At 43.7% G+C, this 19,682-nt stretch overlaps 3 protein-coding genes across 3 annotated transcripts; all 3 read right to left on the bottom strand.

The window, feature by feature from the left end:
* Positions 1-1,972: 1,972 nt before the first annotated feature.
* clp1 (cleavage factor polyribonucleotide kinase subunit 1) lies at positions 1,973-4,074 on the bottom strand. The gene is made up of 5 exons (XM_068740548.1): positions 3,784-4,074; positions 3,564-3,671; positions 3,360-3,479; positions 3,047-3,184; positions 1,973-2,894 (listed from the first exon to the last, which is right to left on the bottom strand). The coding sequence occupies exons 1-5, from the start codon at positions 4,072-4,074 to the stop codon at positions 2,208-2,210; spliced, it is 1,344 nt and encodes a 447-aa protein (XP_068596649.1). The 3' UTR covers positions 1,973-2,207.
* A 1,789-nt stretch (positions 4,075-5,863) lies between these two features.
* Positions 5,864-7,691, bottom strand: selenoh (selenoprotein H). The gene is made up of 5 exons (XM_068740690.1): positions 7,676-7,691; positions 7,266-7,410; positions 6,951-7,093; positions 6,503-6,622; positions 5,864-6,088 (listed from the first exon to the last, which is right to left on the bottom strand). Exons 1-4 carry the CDS (start codon positions 7,689-7,691, stop codon positions 6,516-6,518), a joined length of 411 nt encoding a protein of 136 aa, XP_068596791.1. The 3' UTR covers positions 5,864-6,088; positions 6,503-6,515.
* Positions 7,692-12,999: 5,308 nt separating this feature from the next.
* Positions 13,000-16,812, bottom strand: rtn4rl2b (reticulon 4 receptor-like 2b). Its single transcript, XM_068740385.1, has 4 exons — positions 16,767-16,812; positions 15,337-15,563; positions 15,006-15,236; positions 13,000-13,872 (listed from the first exon to the last, which is right to left on the bottom strand). The coding sequence occupies exons 1-4, from the start codon at positions 16,810-16,812 to the stop codon at positions 13,000-13,002; spliced, it is 1,377 nt and encodes a 458-aa protein (XP_068596486.1).
* Between the last annotated feature and the right edge of the window lie 2,870 nt (positions 16,813-19,682).

Genomic DNA, 19,682 nt, shown 5'->3' on the forward strand with positions numbered 1-19,682 from the left:
CTAAAAGTAAAACAGCTCAAACAGCCAAGCAGAGTCCCCTCTGATTGATGATTTGAGACCCCTGCCTTCAGTCTCAATGCGGTGTCTAGATCAGCTCGTTCCAAAAAGAAGCCCCGTGCATGTCACCGAGGTGTCATCACACTTGGCTGGGTCTGGATGGAGAGACCGCTCCCACCTCCAAATTCTCTGAAAATAGGCCTCCTTTCCCATTTTGCATCTCCTGAATAAAGCCATGTGTGGCGGATGTCATGTAGTCTGGTGCATTCTTCTCGATGTCCACCCTGTCTTCTTCTTTGCCCACTGGCTCAGTTGGTATGCTGTTGAATGCCGCTGTGGGGGGGGGGGGGGGGGGGCACAGTGAATAAACAAGCAAACAAATAACAATATTCAGGGTCTAAATATTTGCCGCCTTTGGATTTGTTCGATCATTTTTTTTAGAATTCTAGAGCAATCAAGGCATTTCTTTTCTTGAAAATACAAAAACACAAAATGTTTTCTTGTGCCCTCTTCACATTTGCATGCATTTAAAACTTTTTTTCCCCCAATCTTCAATACGTTTTTTGTGAAATATAATTCAATTTTCCACTCTACGTCATGCTAATGTTTTATCAAAGAAACAACTAAATGCACTACAGATAAAATCCAGCAGGGGGGGGGGGGGGGGGGGGGTGCACGCCTTTGATACACAGCTCAACCTACCTTGAATTTAAAACCCCTGTAGTTAGTTTCATAGGTTTGGAAACGCCCATCTTCTCACCAATAATCAATCCTAATAAATACTACGCTGTGGCTGACACAGTGCGTCATCGTGCTAGCTGTTAATCCCCCCCCCCCCCCCATCCCCCCTCCCACTATGATGGGTGCTAATCCTAAAATCTCCGTGTCGAGCCTCGTCTGTCATCACATCGCAACAATCTGGGAGTTCGCCATTAACTAAATAAACGAGCGGCCGGTTCGGGGTAATATGACCCATTCGCACAGCTACAGTCATAAATACATCCAATAAATACAATGCATTTAGCGGATAATCACTTATTGATGGTCGCTCGGACGCTGAATTCGATCAGCAGGCCGGGACAAAACCTATAGTTCAACTAGTGCATTGATCATGTAAACAAGAACGTGTTTATGAAACACTCCGGCTGAACTCAGAGGGAAAACACACCGGAATGTTTAGGCGAGAGATTTAGATGCTGCTCCTCCAAAGTAATCAATCGGGTCTCCCGTCGAAAGTTTTCTGTTTTTGCGACGCAGAGCTCAGTTCTTTGCCATAGCGTCAAGAGTTAGCTAGCGTCACCCGGATAGCATTGAAGCTTTCATTATCAACTGACAAGGTTAGAAGAGTCTCCACCGAGATCAGGTAACGCAAAGAGGCCTTACCGAACGCCAAACATCAGCGCTGTCTGGTCCGTGGGGGTTCTACAGGGTTACAGTCCTCCTTCCGTTAGCTGCTAGCAATGCACTTAGCTCGCTAGCTAGGCCGACGTCGGAATCCCGGAACTGCTCCGTCAGGTGGAACGTCGGACCAATCAGAGGTAGAAGAGGCGTGGTCTAAGAGACAACTCAAAACGCCTTGCAAAATGAAGTCAATATGACTAAAATGTGTAATCTAAAGGTCATTTAGTAAAATTACACGTACATTAATCCAAAGAGAAGTATCCGATCTAGACCACACTCCTGTGCTGTAAAAAAACACTTTTTTTATTCATATTTTATATTAATTACAATTATTGTTGGGAAATATTAGCAAAACAAGAAACAGCAGGAAACAATATTTCAGGAAAAACGTTTCAATTATGGTGGCTTGGGATCCTCATAATGTTTTTACATTGTTCAAAAAGCTGTGTATTATGAATTACTAAAGCATGCAGTTTGATTATTTGTCCAATTTATGTACAAAAAATAAATGATTACTGCAACATGTAGTAAAAACACACATTACAGTAAAACTACTGTAGTACATTATGTAGTAGATATATACACATTTATTTGCATATGCATATAAAAATAAATGCAAACAAATATGCAATGCAGTTGAGGAAAATATGCTTCATGTGGAAAATTCAAATGTAAAAATTTATTATCTAAGACAAACATTATTTTTGAATAAAAGATGCTTAAAACAGAGTTCAAAGACTACAGGGAAACAAATTGTGCTCCGCTGGCAAGCAAAGTCTCCCGTTCACAATATGATTCGAAGTGCCACTTTATTTGGTGTCCATGAAGCGAATGTCCATGATAAGCAGTGTGTGCCTGGGCAGTGGTCTCGGCGCTGGGGACAACACCTTCATCACCTGCGTTTGTGTGTCCACGTGAGTCACGACTATAAAGCCACAGACGGGGCTTTCCACTATACCTTTTCTAACACTTTCGTCGCTATCCTCAGCACTGCTCACACTCAACACATGATATGTCAGGTCTCTGCCAGGTGTCACAGGCACCAACTTCAGCTGGGTATCGTCCTGAGACATTCCCAACGGCAAACACGAATCTGGGATGGACGGCGCTCCGATTTTGTAGATGCGCACGTCCGAAAAACGGACTTCATATGAAAAAGGGTAGAAGGACACGCCACGGAAGCCGTAGAAGTATTCGCGGATCTTTTCGTCCCGAGCCTCCCGCCTGCACTCTTTGGAGCGCTCCACCACCCCGCCAGACTTGGGGAGGAGCACGACCCGCACAAAGTGAGGAAGGTCCCTTTTGAGTTCGTTGTAGAGCCTCTCATGGTCAAGCACCAACACAACATCAACCTCGAAGGCTGACGCACAGTGGACCAGGGCCTGGTACCCCGAGCCCTTCACCCAGCCGCAGGTGTTAATGATACAGCCTCCCACGCTGGCCTTCCTGTTCACCTCACAGCGCTGGGAAAACACTTCCGCCAGGGTTGACGTCAGCTGCATGTTATGTGAGAAGAACAAATTACAATCGGCAGACACAAACAAAATAGCAGATGACAATCAAGACTACATTTGTAGTTTGTGAACAGAAATGAACTATTATACACTTAATTTCTCAACAAAATGACTTTTTATTTTTGCTTTCTCACCTTATTGTAAAGTTTGATGTTGGTTCCTGGTGTCGTAGATCCAAAGTGGTAAACCAATGGAGCCTGGACTGAGAAACCCTCCTCCACGTCTGCTGGGCGCTCAATGCACAGTGCTGACATTGTACCGGGTACAGACACCTGCGGAAATAAGAATACTTCACACTGCGCACACTCAAACTTGTGTTTGTCAACACTTCCATCCCAAACTGCAAATACAAATACAGTATAACAAAGGAAGATTCATAATAATGATTACTTAACGCAGATAATGTAGTCTGGGTTAATCGTTTGCATTAGCTCCAGTGTCTCTTACCCCACTTTGTCCGACGTCCAGCTCCACCAGTGTTGGCCTTCGCCCCACCCTCACAGCATAGCTCAATAGCATTCTGCACACCGTTGACTTCCCTACATCCGTAGGTCCCACCACCATCACCTGAGGACGATAAATGATTCAAGGCTCACGCTAAATACATTTACTCACATCCGGCTCGAGTAGAATTCGTTAGTAAAAACCTACTCGTGGCCCCCTTTCATTGTCTCGCTCCGCTTGTCTTCTCATCTGTTCCAGGGCGGCGTGCGTGTTCAAGTAGAGCAGCATTGGAGTGTCCCTGGATACATAAGCCACCTGTAGTGAAGGTAGCGACACTGGTTACCAGTCGAGTCTCACATTTGTTAAACTGACAAAACCACACGATTGTGATACTGTTTTCCAAAACGTTGAAATAATTGCTGTTCACCTCTGGCTTCCCATAAAGACTGACACTGCAGCCTTGCCAGGTGAAAACTGCGATCTTGGAGCCCGGACCAAACGTGTACTTCTTGTTGCGGTTCAGCTCGGAGCCGAAGACCTCAGCCATTCCTCCAATCAGCTCCAGTTCAACTTGTTCACCCGTCTCCGCCGTCTCCCCCGCCCCCGCTGACTCCACTTCAAAACGAAGTTCCGTCTCTTTCTCCAGGTCAAACCTGGTGCCGGCCCTCCCAGTTGCTGGAACATCTTCGCTTGTCTTCACTTCACCATCCGTTGCCATGACTAATGAGGGAAGACTATGTTACAATGAGCTGGCTGAAAAGAAAACAATTACACGAGAAATCATTCAATACATAAAAGTAAGGGACATAGCCTGAGCAATAAAGTTTTAATATAATTAACTCTTGACATACATTGTTTTTATATATATATATCATAAAAGTCTATGACAAGATGGGTGCATAGTTTCATCGACAGTCACGAAAACTAGAACACTCTCAGAGAATGTACCTTCACCATATAAGCTCTGCCATTAAAACTAGACAGTAGTAGTTTCAGGCAGTCAAAACAAAAGCCAACAGAAAACTATTGGCTCAAATAGAAATGGATGCACTTCCTAGTTTGTATACCATGAGATCATCAGCCGCCATATAATGGCCAAGATACCCTACATCACATTAAAAGCTGTATATAATAATAGAAACATACTAATGATGGTAACTCCTATATTACTCAAATATTTCTGCTCCTTCGCACCACAGAAAACCCGCTTCGGCCTCAGCGTTCCTGTCATTTGAGCAGCACCACTTATCCCAGAGCACGTTCAACAAGCTCGTCAGCAGCTAGCAAACATGCTAGTTAGCTCACCCAAATTACAGTCATCGCAACAATAAATGTGAAACGTGATCAATTAAAACGTCAAATCTAAGTAAGGAACTCACGTTTCGAACGAATGTTGACTAAATACTTGAATGTGTAATACTCACGCACTGCTGTTACGCCTTAATGTGTACAAGTACAAATTCACACACCTCCGAGCTGTTGTAGTCAGTCGCGTGATGATGTCGTCATAACATCTTCTTCGTTGGTGTTGGCGTCAGCGTCGACCGAAGATACGAAATCAAGGCGTTTGTAAAGTATTTGAGGAGCTCCAATTACATTAAGAATCCTTGAATATGAATTATATCCATGTACGTTTCATAAATGATTTTGATTTATTGCACACAAACCTGGTAACGCTAATTTACATAACGGAACCAAGGGCCTTCAAACTGGAGGTTAAACTTGACATTTATTCGCCATAAATCCCCCAGCCCATTAAAAGCTTTATATGCATCTCCCCTCTTTCCCAACATGCTAGAATATCTTATAACATAACATTTTGCTGAGTGGCTGTCACTGACTGTAGTTTAAAATCCTTATTTCCACTGCCTTTACCTGAAGTGAACAAATATCCGAGAACGCACAGGTTGAATTCCATCTAGAACAGCAGATAAATATACTGTACTCTTATATACCATTCTTAACTAGAAAAGAACAGACCTCCGCCAAGCACCTCAGTCCCCCAATAATGTGATTTACACTAAAAATAATGGTCCTACATTCATTTAATCCAAGTATTTAGATCATTTAACCATGAAAACATACATTTACCAAGTGGATTCACATTGATATCATTAACTTAGAAGTTAACAACTCATTCCACAGTGTCTTGGTAAAGGCCAACAAAAACAGAACCTCCTTGGCGGAGGTGAATAACGACAAAGTTGCGTCGGAAGCCTCTCACGATCTTCCAACACAGGAACTTGGACTAGTAATTTGAGCTATAATTTAGAGTAGTCAAAATGGAAATAGAGAAGCAAACTGAGATGTGTATGCTTTTATCAACGTTTTAAGCACAGTCAGTCAAAAAGGACTTAAATGTTCACATGAATAAAAACCAATAGAGGAAACGTTATCTGTGTGACTTTCAAGCAATTCCGTTTGACCAAATGAATGCAACCTCCAAATAAAATGATCACTTTGTCAAAGTAAAAATAAAAGTACCATCACACACTAAGAAACCAGAAAACCTTTATTAAAAAAAACTGATAATAAAGCTCAATACACCAATGAGAAAGAGGAAAAAAAGCAGGAAGACTGTACAGTTTTTGAGAAACATTCCACTAGGTGTCACCCTGCACCCAGAAGACGTGAGCCGTTGAGCCTTCAGTCATCAGAGGAGGGACAGAGAAGATCCCGTTCATCACTCCTCGTCATTCTGCTTCCACGGGATGCATCTTCTGAACGCGGCGCTGCATGCAAGGCGATATATTTCCTCGTTAATCTCAAAATAGAAGCACTATTACACACCACAGGTCAGTTAACTGTTTATAAGCGGCTTATAGTCTGAAAATTATGGTAATTTTGGGCCACAACATACGGCTCTGTGTGAAAACTTAACTTCCAGACAAACAAACAGGAAACAAAGTAAACTATCTCTTGAGATGCGAGTAAAAGCAACTAATACGCAGAGTCCACATGTTTTGTTTGCTTTTCTCTCTCTTCCTTGTGCTTATTTTAAAATGAGTTCTCCGTAGATGTTTTTTCACAATATACATGAAAATCAGCTCAAAAAATAAAATATGTTCAAAAGCTCAGAATAATTTTCCAAGTTATCAAACTTCATTTTACAGCCAAATAAAATATATGATTTCCTTTGGAATTACCTTGACAGGACATCTACTCGGCCTTCAGAGCCTCACGCAGAGCGGCAACTACAACATCAGGCTGAGGAAATTTCAGCCTACGAGGTGGGCCTCTCTTTATTCCTGTCCACAGAGACGTGGCTTTACGGATGAGACAGAATAAAAATACAAATCCTTTTAGGGAGGAGTCACCAGAGGACAGCTATAAAGACAGAAACTTTTAAAACAGTTTCAGATATAACAGTTCTGATACAAAACGCTTGATTAAAACAAGAGTACTGATATATATGAGAACGCTAGCCATATGCTGCGGACTCGCCGCACATCACGCACGAGTCTGAACGTCGGCGCAGACGCTTTTCTCCCAAAGGCTATTCGGAACTTATGTCATTAATCTAGAAACTTAACTGGGTGTGGTGGCATAAGAACAAAGACACTTGGATGAGAATGACGGCCGTCCCCCCCTCACCTTTGGCTCCGTTGTGCAGACTGATCTCAAAGCTGTTCCTGCGAGGTTTGTCAGGGTTGAGAACCACAGAAAGTTCAGGGCGGGCAACCAAGAGGGCAGACTTCACCTCCTCAGCGTTACGCCGAAACACTCGTCAGCTTTTGCTGTCAGAAATAACAGATCACCCATCAGCCCCATATCCGAGCATCACGGTAAGTTAAACATGTGAAGCGTGACGACATACAATCGAGCCGCATGTCTCACACTAAGGATAATTCTTATTTACTTGGAGTAATTCCTGCACCACAGGAAATGTGATATTACTCGTTGACTCACCAGTGTTCAACCACTACTCTTAGGCCCTCCTCAGCACCTCCCCCCTTTCCTTTGTTGTTCTTCTCCTCCTCCTCCACGGATGGTTTGTCCTCCTCTTCTTCCTGAGCCCCCGCTTTACGCTTAGTTCCTCGACGCGTTGGGTATGCTATAAAACACAGAACACGCTCAAAAACCAGACAAATTTAGGGGGCAGGACGGGTCAGTGCTACGCTGGTAATATGTGAGCTACAACATTTAGCCATGCAGCTAGCCAGCTCGACCTCTAGCAGCAACGCACAAAAAAGAAACATCAGGCAGAGACGGCTGTGCTTCGCGCCTCCATTTTGTTTTCCCCCTCACAAGATACATCACTTCTGCTTCATACCGTGTCTGTGTTTGTCAGCATGCAACCAGTAAACGCGCACACTCACCTGAACGAGTCGCCATCGTTACAAACTTTGGCGCCCCGCCCCCTTCTTCTTCTTCGTCTTCTTCTTCTTCTTCCTCTTCGTCTTCTTCGCTGGTGTTTAAAATCTTCGTATTTGGAAAAACGTTGCACCGTAAGGCTTGAAAGGGCACTCACGTGAAATGTTTAATACAAAAAAATAGAATATAATGGAGTAAAAATGCGCTTCCCCGTTAATCTCATTCTTGAGGAAACATACCGGGTTCGTTCGGGGTTATTAGCGGACCTGAACGCATCCATTAGCAGCGCTTGCGCTTCCATTGATCCATGATCGCATAGTCTCCAAATCTCACTGGGGAGGTGATTGACACTGTCAGCTCTGAAAGATGCTCATCTTCCTGGGGTCCTTCTAAGGATTTTAATAATAGACATTTACAATATAAAATCATTATCAACAATAACAAAAATACTAATAATAAAAAAAATGTGACGGCAGTGAAAACGGATCAATTTCTACAGAAATAGCATACTTTAAAAACTCTTGTGTTAGTATTTTCTTGAATTTGTATTTCTTTTCTGCTCTGCATGCCGAAAATGAGAGTTGATTCCAGTTAAGTATTGCTTTGTAAAGCACTGTGGACTTCAAAAGATGTGTTCTTGGGCGAGGAAGTTGCAAGTCTCCACCTGCTGTGATGATGAGGATGATGAGGATGATAGTGAATACATTCTGCCCATAGAACAGACACTGATCTTAAAGGACGAGTGAGTGGATGAGCAGGGCCCCTTCATTGGACTTTTCAGACCTGTGACCTGGGGACTCGAAAATCAAATCTAAAAAAATAAATATCTCCTGTGAAATCTTTCCCTGCCTGGCAATTCTATTTAAAGATACGCATTATGTCTGCGGCAAATGTGTGGACAGCCGTTTGTTGAATCCTTAAATGTTTGCTTGGATGGGATCTCCGGAAGACGGCATCCAATACAAACAAGATAAAACTGTGAGACCGCCCTGCTGACCAACAGACAGATGGGTTTGATTACTCCAAAGTAAAGTACAAATATGGCATTACCGGAATAGTCGCATCGAATCCCCGTGTCTTACATCGTGGATGCGTCACAGTTTTGGGCATTCAAACTATTTCTCTATAAAAGACGTCACAAACTGCATCTGTGCCAACAAACGAGGGCCATACATCCTCCCAGTGGGAGGCGGCACGTCTGACTCACAAGCGCTCATCTAATCACGGCGCTTTTGTTCTCTTGTGAATAACAAACTCAACTGGCCATCAGTTTCTTGTATTCTTCCTGTCGTCTGCCACTATTCAACGCTTCACTCAGCGTGTTACTCAGACTCAAAAGCGGATCAAATCTCCACGGCTTCTTCGCATCCCGATCTGTCTTTTCAGTCTGTTTCAGTATATTTATAACTGCGTGCGTAAAAACCCTCAGTTGAGCAGATGATTGGACAGATGTGCCCCGGTTTCACCCTCCCCCTCCCCGACCTGACTCGGTTAGGTTTTCTATTTGTAGCACTTTATCCAGAAACACATGCACCAGATTGTCACATGCCTGGAATGTTTTGTAATTTATTGCTACATAATTTGTTGCTGGTCCCTAAACATCAAATGATGTCACGATGATAGATGATGCCACCTTGGCTTCCAACATCACTGAGGAATCTAGGAGTGATTGATCAGGATATCTCCATTAACTCTGCCCGAAGTCTAATTTCTTGGATTCCATTCTTTGCCTTGCATAGTATTTTAAAAAATCAGGCTCATTCTGTCAGAATAAAAATGAAATCAACGATACGATCATGGTCGCCTTTAGACTAGATTGCTTGATGGACACGAACATCACATCGGATGCAGCACTGCATCGGAGTCACAAACCCGTTAGGCTGCTTGTCACAGTTCATCGTGTGTAAGAAACACGCCGAATGTCAGATAACATGTGAATGACAGCGCGCCAACATCCACAAACCCACTCACATGCTCGGCCAGGGACTACGTAACGATGGGAGACAGCATGCCAGGCAGGGAGAGACCCAGAGACACGTTGGAATGATGTGGGGGGGGGGGGGGGGGGGGCAGTGACAGCATCTAAAAGGCTGGAGAACATTCAAAAGAGGTAAAGGAAGTCAGAGGCAAGACAAAAGCGAGGCGAGTTAGGGGACAATGAGTGGGAACAGATTGAGACAAGCGTGCGTCATCCAAGTCTGGCGACTTCAAACACGTTCCCTCTGCTAATGACCCGCTTTGCAGTAAATGTGCGCCATACCCACCCATAGAGCGTCTGCCATGCTTTGAGGGCTAATGGTATAGCTCTGGAAGGAAAAGCCAAACATGGACATGGGAAAAGTAATTCTTGAACTTTTTCTCACAAGGCTTCAGCTGACCGGAAAAGAGGGGACAGAATCCATCACTGTTGTCTCCACTATTCTATGAAATAATAAATGTCTTTATAGCCGGATTGGATCTAAAGGAACCTCCATAGATTCGGGTGTATTTACCATTTCCTGTGGTTACTGCTGGCATCCCAACGCAAACCTGGACATGTTTCCTGTCCACATAATGTCCTCTCGGTTTACAGTCATACCGTCTCTGTGCTCTCATGGTTTGTCTAGTTGGCCCCACAGCTGCGAGGAAGACTCTTCTTCATTAGCCTTCCTTCAGCAGACAGTAGATAAATATGTCAACTCAGTTAGGAGATTGTCTCAACCTGCTGTTGCTCACTTCAAAGTATTCTTCTGCATTTTAATATCATAGTGTGGGAGGGAAGTTAAAAAGTCTGATGTCTGCAAATTGAAAGGAATGAGGTAAATGTGTACACTATAAACATTGTATTTATTTGTACGGTGACACAACTTGCATTGCTTAAAACAATTTAAAATAACGGTAGAATTTATAGGTAAAATCTAAATTCATTTAACAAAGTAGGTTCCATATTTTCTTGTAACGTATGACTTTGATCAAATTAAAAATACACTTTTGTCAACTGTGATAGTTTTGTGGATTTATTTTATGTTTTACAAATACTTAACGCATTAGAAATGATTTTAGAAGAGATTCAAAAAAAATAATAATCATCACCTTTGAATTGTATTGTTTGAGCGCTAGCATGTATGTTCACATACAGTTAGAATGCATCTCACAGATGCTGCGTATACATGACAGCCGTCATTTCTACTGGAGTTAATATGTTAAGGGGGTGGACAGATCACAGTACCCATCGTCACATTTCCATGTTCCCCATTCTGCCCATCCATCAATGCCCGTATATCCATGTGTCCTTCACATCAGTGCTGATACGTCCACAAGATAGCAGTGACGCGCCGTAAGTCTTTATGTTGATCTGCACGTGACGTGTGATCTATTCACAAAAACTGTTTAAGAAAATGAAAAAATAAATACATAGTGTACAGTATACGTGTTTTATAGGGTCACTAAACTTGTGCAGCTTCAGGGTGCCTATTTGAATATTTATCGGCACAGTTTTAGTTCGGCAATTTGAATGTCATTTAGGCTCACATCTGTTTATGATTCTCTTTACCCTGACTGATAATATTCATACTTATACTTCTCTTATTTCACCTTTCTCTAAGCATGAAAGCATAAAATATTGTCTGCATGAAAACTAGATTTAGTAAATGTATTGATTCCAGACATCACAACTAAAATGTTGCAACACTAGACGACCTTCAGGCTTATGCTTTTTGATTCCTGCTATTAAGGTTTATATGCTGCCATTTACTTATGTCCCATCTTACTAACCATCTTCCCATCTCCATAGTCCTTTTGGAGGTCCTTTGTGATGAAATATAAAAAGTGAAACAACACAAGCACATTTCTGCGAGATAATTTATTTTCTCATAAAGGCAAAACACTTCCTAAACAGGCTCTTCCATTGAAAGAGAGAGAAAAAACAATAACAATCAATCCTGTCAGATTTTCTTCTGTGTTCCGGTCAGTCTCTCATCATCTGGGTTCAGGTCCATTGGAACAGAATGGGCTTGATATGGGTTTAAAAAGGACTAAAGGATTTTGGGTTGGAATTATGTTGCACAGATTTGTAATTAAATACACATCCCACATCCCGAAAGCACACAGTGGAGAGGATATGTAGGTTCAATATTAATATATGACAGCTGTCATGGTGTTTCTGGACATCCTGATTTACAAACAACTCACATTTTGGATTTCCTCACATTCATGTCCACGAAGTCAATTGATTTCAGAATGGGCTGTTTTATAGAATAATTTTAAAATAAAAGTGAAAAATAGTATTAGTAGAGTATAATATTGTCCTTTCAATACATTATAATGGTCCAATCTGAATCACAGCAAAAACACTATCATACGCACAACAGAATTAAGAGCGTTATCCTTCCCTTTTCTGTCGTGTTCATCTATTTCTGTTTGTCTATTTCTATTTCGAGACAAGACTAAAAAAACATAAAGGATTAAAAAAGACGTTTTCATATTGACTTTGATGACCTTCCATTTGTAATCTGAGTATTTCTTCTGTCACCACAAATGGTTCTAAAATGCAAAGTAGAAATCCTGCTAGTTTAAAACACAGAGCGATTTTGCAATGAGCGAATGATGATGTGCTGTGTGCACGTGTGTAGGCGGAGGTTCTGCTGGCATCTCTGGACGTTAGTCCAATAGAGGGAGGAGTGTAGCTCTAGAAATCCCACCAGTCTCTCTTTTCTTTAGATGAATAGCTAAAACACCCTCTTTGTGTTCTCTTTCCCTTCCTGTTCCGTTCTGTCCCCAGAAGCCTCACATTATTATTCCAGATCGTTCTCATACGTCTGGTCGAGCCAAAGTGTCTATCATTAATCCTCTCATATCCCTGAATCACATACGTTAGTGAGACCTAACTCTGCATAACTGGGTGGTCAACGGTAACAGATAGGAGAAAAGGTTGAAGACGAGTCACAACGCCTGCGTTGTTTATGACTGTGAAAAACACAAGCAGAGCCGCCACCTGTCTGTCTGTTTTCATTTCTGTCTATCTATTTCATGATCAATACATTTTCTATGACCTATCTTTTGATATATGGCCATTATTACTTTCCATGATGCGATCCCTGATTTTTTTTTAGACCCTGTACTAGTAGGCAGTAACTCTTTCAACACTGAAACCTTGTCCTGGCCAACTCAACTGCTGCTCTTCCTCACAGCTCCCTGCTACCTTGACCGTCTCCGGGGGGGGGACAGCAGCAGCAGGGTCTCCTGCAAGTCAAGGAGGTAACTGAAAGGAATCAAGATCCAAGTTGTGTAGGAGTCGGAAAGAGCCAGGAAAAATCAGAGGAGAAAGAAAGGGCGCGAAGGAGAGGAGAGTTCAGCCGAACAGGAAATGGAAGGATAAAGTGACTATGGAGAGGAAGAGGAGTTTCAGGAGAGATGGAGCGCTGGATGACGGGGAGGATGAGGGGAAAGCTGAATTGTCATAGCCGATGGGGCAATCCAGCTCAAAGCAGGGGATGGAGGCGTCTTCATTGCCATAGTTGGTCCAGTATTCTTCTTGGTCCAACTTGGGGAGTGCCACCTCATGCTCTGACAATTCGTATTTTGAAGCGAAGGACTCAGAAGGGATTTTGGGCAGATACTGAGACTTGACAGAGGAGAAAGGAAAGGCCTTCGCTGTTTCCGAGCTCTTCTGGTACGACGACTTGGATGAAGATGCGGGCTTGTGTTTGGAGTACCACCAGCGGGTTTTGGTGCTGAAAGTGGTCGTGGTGCTTCCAGCCAGAGAGCCCGGGTCAGGCATGGGGCAGAGCGCAAAGTCCAGCTCTCGCAGAAATCGCAAGTCCTGGCCGCGACGTTGGGAGGGGGAGGTGCACATCAGATCAGAGGAGGAAATGCGGGCTTTTCGGAACCACTCCCAGAGAGGGCGAGCCTCACAGCCGCAGGACCAGGGGTTACCATTGAGGCGGAGGAACTGGATGCCTTGAGCATCTTTCATGGCCTGGCTGGGCAGCTCTGATAAGGAATTGTTGAACAGGTAGAGTATGGTCAGGCGACCCAGGTCACGGAACGCTCGACGGTTGACCTGCCTGATCCGGTTGTCGTGGACAAGGAGGCGGTCCAAGTTCACCAGGCCTCTGAACACATTCTCAGAGAGGGCGCGGATGCGGTTTCCGTGAAGGAACAGATGGGTGAGATTGACCAGATCTGAGAACAAGTCGTCCTGCAGAAAGTGGAGCTGATTGTCCTGGAGTGACATGGAAATAAATGGAGATTTAGTTTAGTGCTCTGTGCAATAACGTAGGAGGCAGTTCTCAGCTGGAAAAGTACAACTTCAGTGAAACCGTATTCAGTTAATTTACGAGACACATTTTCCTACTCCAGATGGACGCTCTGCTGTGAATACATGGATTTTCGGTCTAAACTGCTTCGGCGAACTATCAGGGCTGGATAATTTTCGTTTGGCTTCAGATTTACTTGAAGAAGCCAAATTGTCGCGTTCTTTTTCTCTCCCCACTGACCTCTACTTCGTTGTGTGACGTTGTGCTTTGTTGCCCTGCTGCTAGAACTGCTAGTGAGAGGAAATGTGTGGGCACATATTGCATTCGGTTTATTATGCACTCACTCATTGGCATGGGGGGGGGATTGACAGCTCCCTTCTTTACTCACTGCGTGTCATTTTGTCACCAGAATCTGACACTATCTAGCTGTGTGTGATTAGAATTCTGACGTGAACAAAGATGTTTGGGTTCATGAACTGGTTCTGTCCATCCAGTCCATAATTTCTGTTTCATTTCTGGAAATGAACTAAAAACGTATTTCTTTTTCTTTTTTTTTGTACACAAAAACACGCAACAACCAATGCAATAAGTGATGCCTTTGGATAATTTTTCTTCTGTTGCCATGGTTACACATTGAACCAGTTGAATAGGTTTTGTCTCGGATGTGGGAGTAATAACGGGAACTTTCTAAGCGCATATTTCTTTCACAAAGCTTAGTGTATAGAAGAGACACCTTCTCATATTTTATACATTTGACTAATTTAATTCTTTTTGAAAACTGAAAGTTTTGCAAATAGCAATGAAGATGAAGATGAAAAAAAATTCTAACCATCTTCCTGGTGTCTTCATGTTGATTTACATTGCCATTTTGCATTTTTCCTAACTGAGCACTGTGTCCATTTCATTGAATTTTCAGTTTACGCTCCTTCAATATGCACGGTTTAAATACATACAAGTGGGTAGCCTGTGGTCTGGCACCATTCTAGTAATGGATGTGTCCATAGAAGTCAGAGAATGGATTACATTTGTGAGCCGAGGTTCCACTGTACCTTAAATAAATGCGCATGTGTGTGCTTGCGCTGACGTGTGCTGGGTTTACCTGCAGGTAGAGAAACTGCATGCTGTACAGCTTGTGGAAGAGATCATGGGGGAGAGTTGCCAGCTTGCAGCGATGCATGTGCAGGCTCTGCAGCTTCTCCAAGCCCCTGAACGCACCACCTTCCAGGCGCTGTAGTGGGTTATCGCCCAGATCGAGCTCCTCAAGCACCCTGAGGTTGCTGAAAGCTCCGCCCTCAATCCATGTGATGTTGTTGCCATAAAGCCAAAGCACCTGAAGAGAACGAATAGAAAATCATGTTGTGGAAAAAGAGAAATAAAATACTAATAAGAGCCTGGCGCGTTTAACAAAAGCACACGCCCCCCATTCCTACCTGTGTCTCGAAGCCAAAGGAATCGGTGCGTAATTCCGTGATGCGGTTGTTCTGCAGAAAAACGCGTTGCGAGTCATACGGCACGCCAGATGGCACTATGGTGAGGTTCTGGGATTGACAGCTAACTGTCATGGGCGTAGGGTAACAAACGCAGAGCCGGGGGCACGCTTCCACTCCGCTGGGCTTCACCACCACAAGCCACAGGATGAGCCATAAACACAGGCCGCCTGCATGGAGAGAGAACGGGAGAGGAGGTTAGTCATCAGGAAAGGTCAGGGTGTCAGAAAATCAGTAGATAGTCCTGGTTTTAAAATGTGCGCTCCATTATGTGTGCAGGTACAGAATGTGTGTGGGACGGACAAAAAAAAAGCGCTTCTTCCCTCGCTGTCTGTCAAACCCATTGCTGCTGTCAGCGATTCTGCGCTCTCACCCGTCACTTGTTGTTTGTTCCCAGAACTTTGGGTTTCATATATAATTCACAAGTTTACATTGCAGAGATCGTCCATCCATATCCATCAGCTGACACTCCGTGGCTATTGTGACAAGATTATACAACTCATTTTCAGCTATTTTGAAAGAACAAATCATTTTGTTTTTACAACATACAGGTTCTAAAGGCTAACCCAAATTAAGAGCACATGCCTGCACTAACTCAACCTGATTTCCTGGTTCCAGGGATATCAAAAGGATGTTTCCGTCTGCCCCGGCAAAGGGCACGCGTATAAAAGCTGCAACCGAACCCGGATCCGTTTCGGTTTTCATCAATATTGCAACAGCTTCTTGGCACCGCTCGGGTAACGGCTCACAAAAGTGTCCACAGAAAAGGCACATGCATGAAATAATCATTAACTTCCCATTCATCTTGCTGTGCGCAAGATTTTCCAGAGGCTCACCTGATGACCTCTGCAGAAGTTTAGACTGGTAACCGCACTGGGTGCCTCTACCATAGAGGCATTCTCAAGTCTCATTTTGGCATAAATCACCGTGAGATGAGAATTTAAGTTTGGAATTGTGTGCATGAATCACGTCTCTTCGTGCGTAAAAATATGGATGAGGTCAAATTTACCTCCAGAAATAATAGATTATCATTAATATAATGTCACATTCATTTCTTAAAGTACATTTTCTCCAGATATTTTCTTGTGAAATCATCACGCCATTATTCCTAAAAAAAGGACCCCAGGACATTAAATTTGTATTATCTACGACTAATGAGCAAAAACTTGGTAAACAATCTGAATTAAGCACAATATGTTTTCACAGTTAGTCTTGTTAGTCATATTTAAGTAGATTTTTATTTATTATTTTTTTCATGTTCCTCAAATCACCTTGTTAAATCTTGGTGAATGACGAGCTGCGATAAATACAACTAGAACAAATAAATGCATAATTGAAAATCAATCTCTCTCTCAAGGAAATCAAGGACTCACTTTTGATGTTGAAGGCGGCGGCGCGTCTCCCGGGGCAACGACTCATCATCTCGAAAGCAAAGCCGAAAGCGAGTTAGCCTGCGCGGCGAGGAGATTCCTGCTTGCTGCTATCTCTGCTGAGCTGCTGCTCTGGCGACCGAGTGCTGCTGCGGCTTCAGGCAGTGATGAGCCGGAGTCCCGTGGAGCGCTTTATACTGTGAGCCGGCGAGGCGCCCACGTCCGTGGGCAGCGGAGGATACTTTCTACGTCAGCCTGGGAGGAGGAGGAGGGACGAGCGTCTCCGGAGGAAAGACAATAAAGGCAGCAGCAGGGCGGGTTTTCCCTGCAGACCTAAAAAGGAACGCGCCGCCGCCGCTGGGCAAAGTCAGAGACAAATTATATGACTTATTATATGAGGCAATTAAAAGCACTTTATATGCTCATTGTTTGGCATTTTTGGAAACACTTGATGAGCAAATTCATTTTATAAAGCAACTAATTTCCTCATCACTGAAGACAGAGCTGACGGGTGCTCCTCCAATCTGATAGCTAGAAAACGACAATCAGAGATTGCAGACCCTCGCCTCCAAAAGACTATTCAATCTTGTGAGACAGTAAACAGGGCTTCCGGATCAGAGGGGCCAAACCTGCTCTAGCTTGCTGCTCCGGAACGTACTACAAGACTCCTTCTGGACTCTTTTTCCCATCATGCCATTCGTGCCCCTCCCTCTTAAAGTGACACTTTACAGCACAGGCACAATTCCAGATGTAAAAATAATTCTAGAATCTGGATCCAGATCGGGATCAACGCCATTCTCGGGGAGGACCGAGCCACAGACAGAACCTTGCTTGTGTAAAAATTTCAAGTCGATTGGGTTGCTAGTTTTTGAGTTATGCGCTCGGACAGACAAACAAACAAACAGACAGACAAACAAACCCAATTGCAATACCCTCGCCTCCCCTTCGGCGAGGGTAAAAATAATTCTAGAATCTGGATCCAGATCTGGATCAACGCCATTCTCGGGGAGGACCGAGCCACGGACAGAACCTTGCTTGTGTAAAAATTTCAAGTCGATTGGGTTACTAGTTTTTGAGTTATGCACTCGGACAGACAAACAAACAAACAAACAAACAGACAGACAAACAAACAAACGCACCCAATTGCAATACCCTCGCCTCCCCTTCGGTGAGGGTAATGAAGAGTGGAGGAGGTGACAGCAAATGATGTTTTCTTGGAGAAAGGTTGTTGACTTCACGAGGACCGGTGAGCAGTGTTTGCGTGGCTCAGCCGGAGTACATGCAGCTCACAAGTGGGCTGGAGGAGGACAGAAGGTGGGAAAACTCACTCATATGGATGCATGAATGTAAAAAAAACAACAACAATAATCTGCTTCGTTCGGCGTGGGCCGATTTGGGAAGAAGCCGAGAGCCACCAACAATTCAGAGCAGCAGATGAGCATGAAAGGGAAAGCCAGCGGTGGAACAGAATCACTGAGTCACGGGCAATAATGACGGATATCTGAATGACAACGCACTCCGCACGTCTCATCGCAGACGCCATGAATCTAGAGGCGAGTCCGGTGAGAGTGTGGAGCTGGTTTCGAAGGAATGATTTACGTGGGCGACCCCCGTGCACAGTTGTTTGGGTTCGGACTACAGAAAAATCTGAAGCTGGGTCTCGGTCTAACTTAAATCCCATAAAACGTTGAGAGCGATCTGGATACCTGTAGAGAAAAAATAAAATCTAGATTTTCCCATTTACTTGTAATTGACGCTTGGTACACCTCGGTCATGTCGCCAGCGCATCATGGGGACACGTGCAGGGACAGACAGCCACTCGCACGCAACGGATAATTTGGAGTCGTCAATTCAGATAAACATATTTTTGGAGGAAACCAGAGAACCCGGAGAAAACCTACGCGGACAGGAAGAGAACATACAAACTCTGCACAGATAGGAATCGAACCCGGTGCCTTCCTGGGGTGGGATGACAGTGCTACCCACTGCGCCACCATGCCGTCAGCTGAATGTCACAGTTTCTCTAAACATTGGCTGCAATGCAGAGTATTTGCCAGTGAAAGCGAAGGTCCGCTATACTTTTGAAATGAAGTACCCATGCATGTCTTTGGCAGATGGTAACTCACTAAATAATCCCCTTCCATCACGACAAAGGTCACGCCCAGGTTCACCATGATGCACATCATCTGTTCCCAAGAGAACAGTGACACGAATCGAAGGTCATCTGCAACTCCAAGCTGTGAATAGCCTGCAATCACAGTAAGTTCTGCTGTTCTCACCAAGCAGACAGTACTCTCCATGTTCAGGGAGGCTGTGTGTGTGTGAGTGTGTGTGTGTGTGTGTGTGTGTGTGTGCGTGCATGCGTGTGCCTGCTGTGTCAAAAGTGAATCACGAGCTCACTGGCATTTGAACTGGCATAAACACAGCATGTTCAAAGGTTCTGTCCGGATCCCAAAAAAATGTGTTGATGAGTGTTCATAACCCCGACTCACCCACGCAAACACACTCACAAATTGTGCTGAAGACCTTGTGTGTGGACAAAATCTGCATTTCTTCTCACAGAGTTGGCTAAATTAGGATCGACAGGCGAGATAACTGACCTTAAGAGCTTTAAAATCTGAATGCTGAGCGTAATCTCATGTTAAAATGTTCTCAAGATCCCAAACTCTCGATGTTGACTATTACCAAACGCCAGATTATCACCTTCTTCCAGTAGTAGCTATTAAATACACTTGGAAAATAAAACACGCATGAATCACAACGTGTGGGTGTCATTTGGGACGGTTCAGGTCTCACAAGACTTTGTTAACCAGATGATGAATCATTTCTGTGTCAAACAGAACCTTCAATGTGTTGAGTTAATATTTGAAAACAATACCCCCCATTTAGGTTTTGAAAGGTCTCAGAGTTTTACATAAT

This window comes from Brachionichthys hirsutus, chromosome 6, assembly GCF_040956055.1.
Source record: "Brachionichthys hirsutus isolate HB-005 chromosome 6, CSIRO-AGI_Bhir_v1, whole genome shotgun sequence".
Classification (NCBI taxonomy): Eukaryota; Metazoa; Chordata; class Actinopteri; order Lophiiformes; family Brachionichthyidae; genus Brachionichthys; species Brachionichthys hirsutus.

Coding starts and splice junctions, on each gene's coding strand:
- rtn4rl2b (XM_068740385.1), bottom strand. CDS start 16,812: ATGAGTCGTTGCCCCGGGAGACGCGCCGCCGCCTTCAACATCAAAA. Junction 15,564..16,766: donor CGCCGCCTTCAACATCAAAA/GTGAGTCCTTGA, acceptor CTCTCCATGCAG/GCGGCCTGTGTTTATGGCTC. Junction 13,873..15,005: donor TGCAGTTTCTCTACCTGCAG/GTAAACCCAGCA, acceptor ATGTCACTCCAG/GACAATCAGCTCCACTTTCT.
- clp1 (XM_068740548.1), bottom strand. CDS start 4,074: ATGGCAACGGATGGTGAAGTGAAGACAAGCGAAGATGTTCCAGCAACT. Junction 3,185..3,359: donor TGGACGTCGGACAAAGTGGG/GTAAGAGACACT, acceptor TTATTTCCGCAG/GTGTCTGTACCCGGTACAAT. Junction 2,895..3,046: donor ACATCAAACTTTACAATAAG/GTGAGAAAGCAA, acceptor CATAACATGCAG/CTGACGTCAACCCTGGCGGA.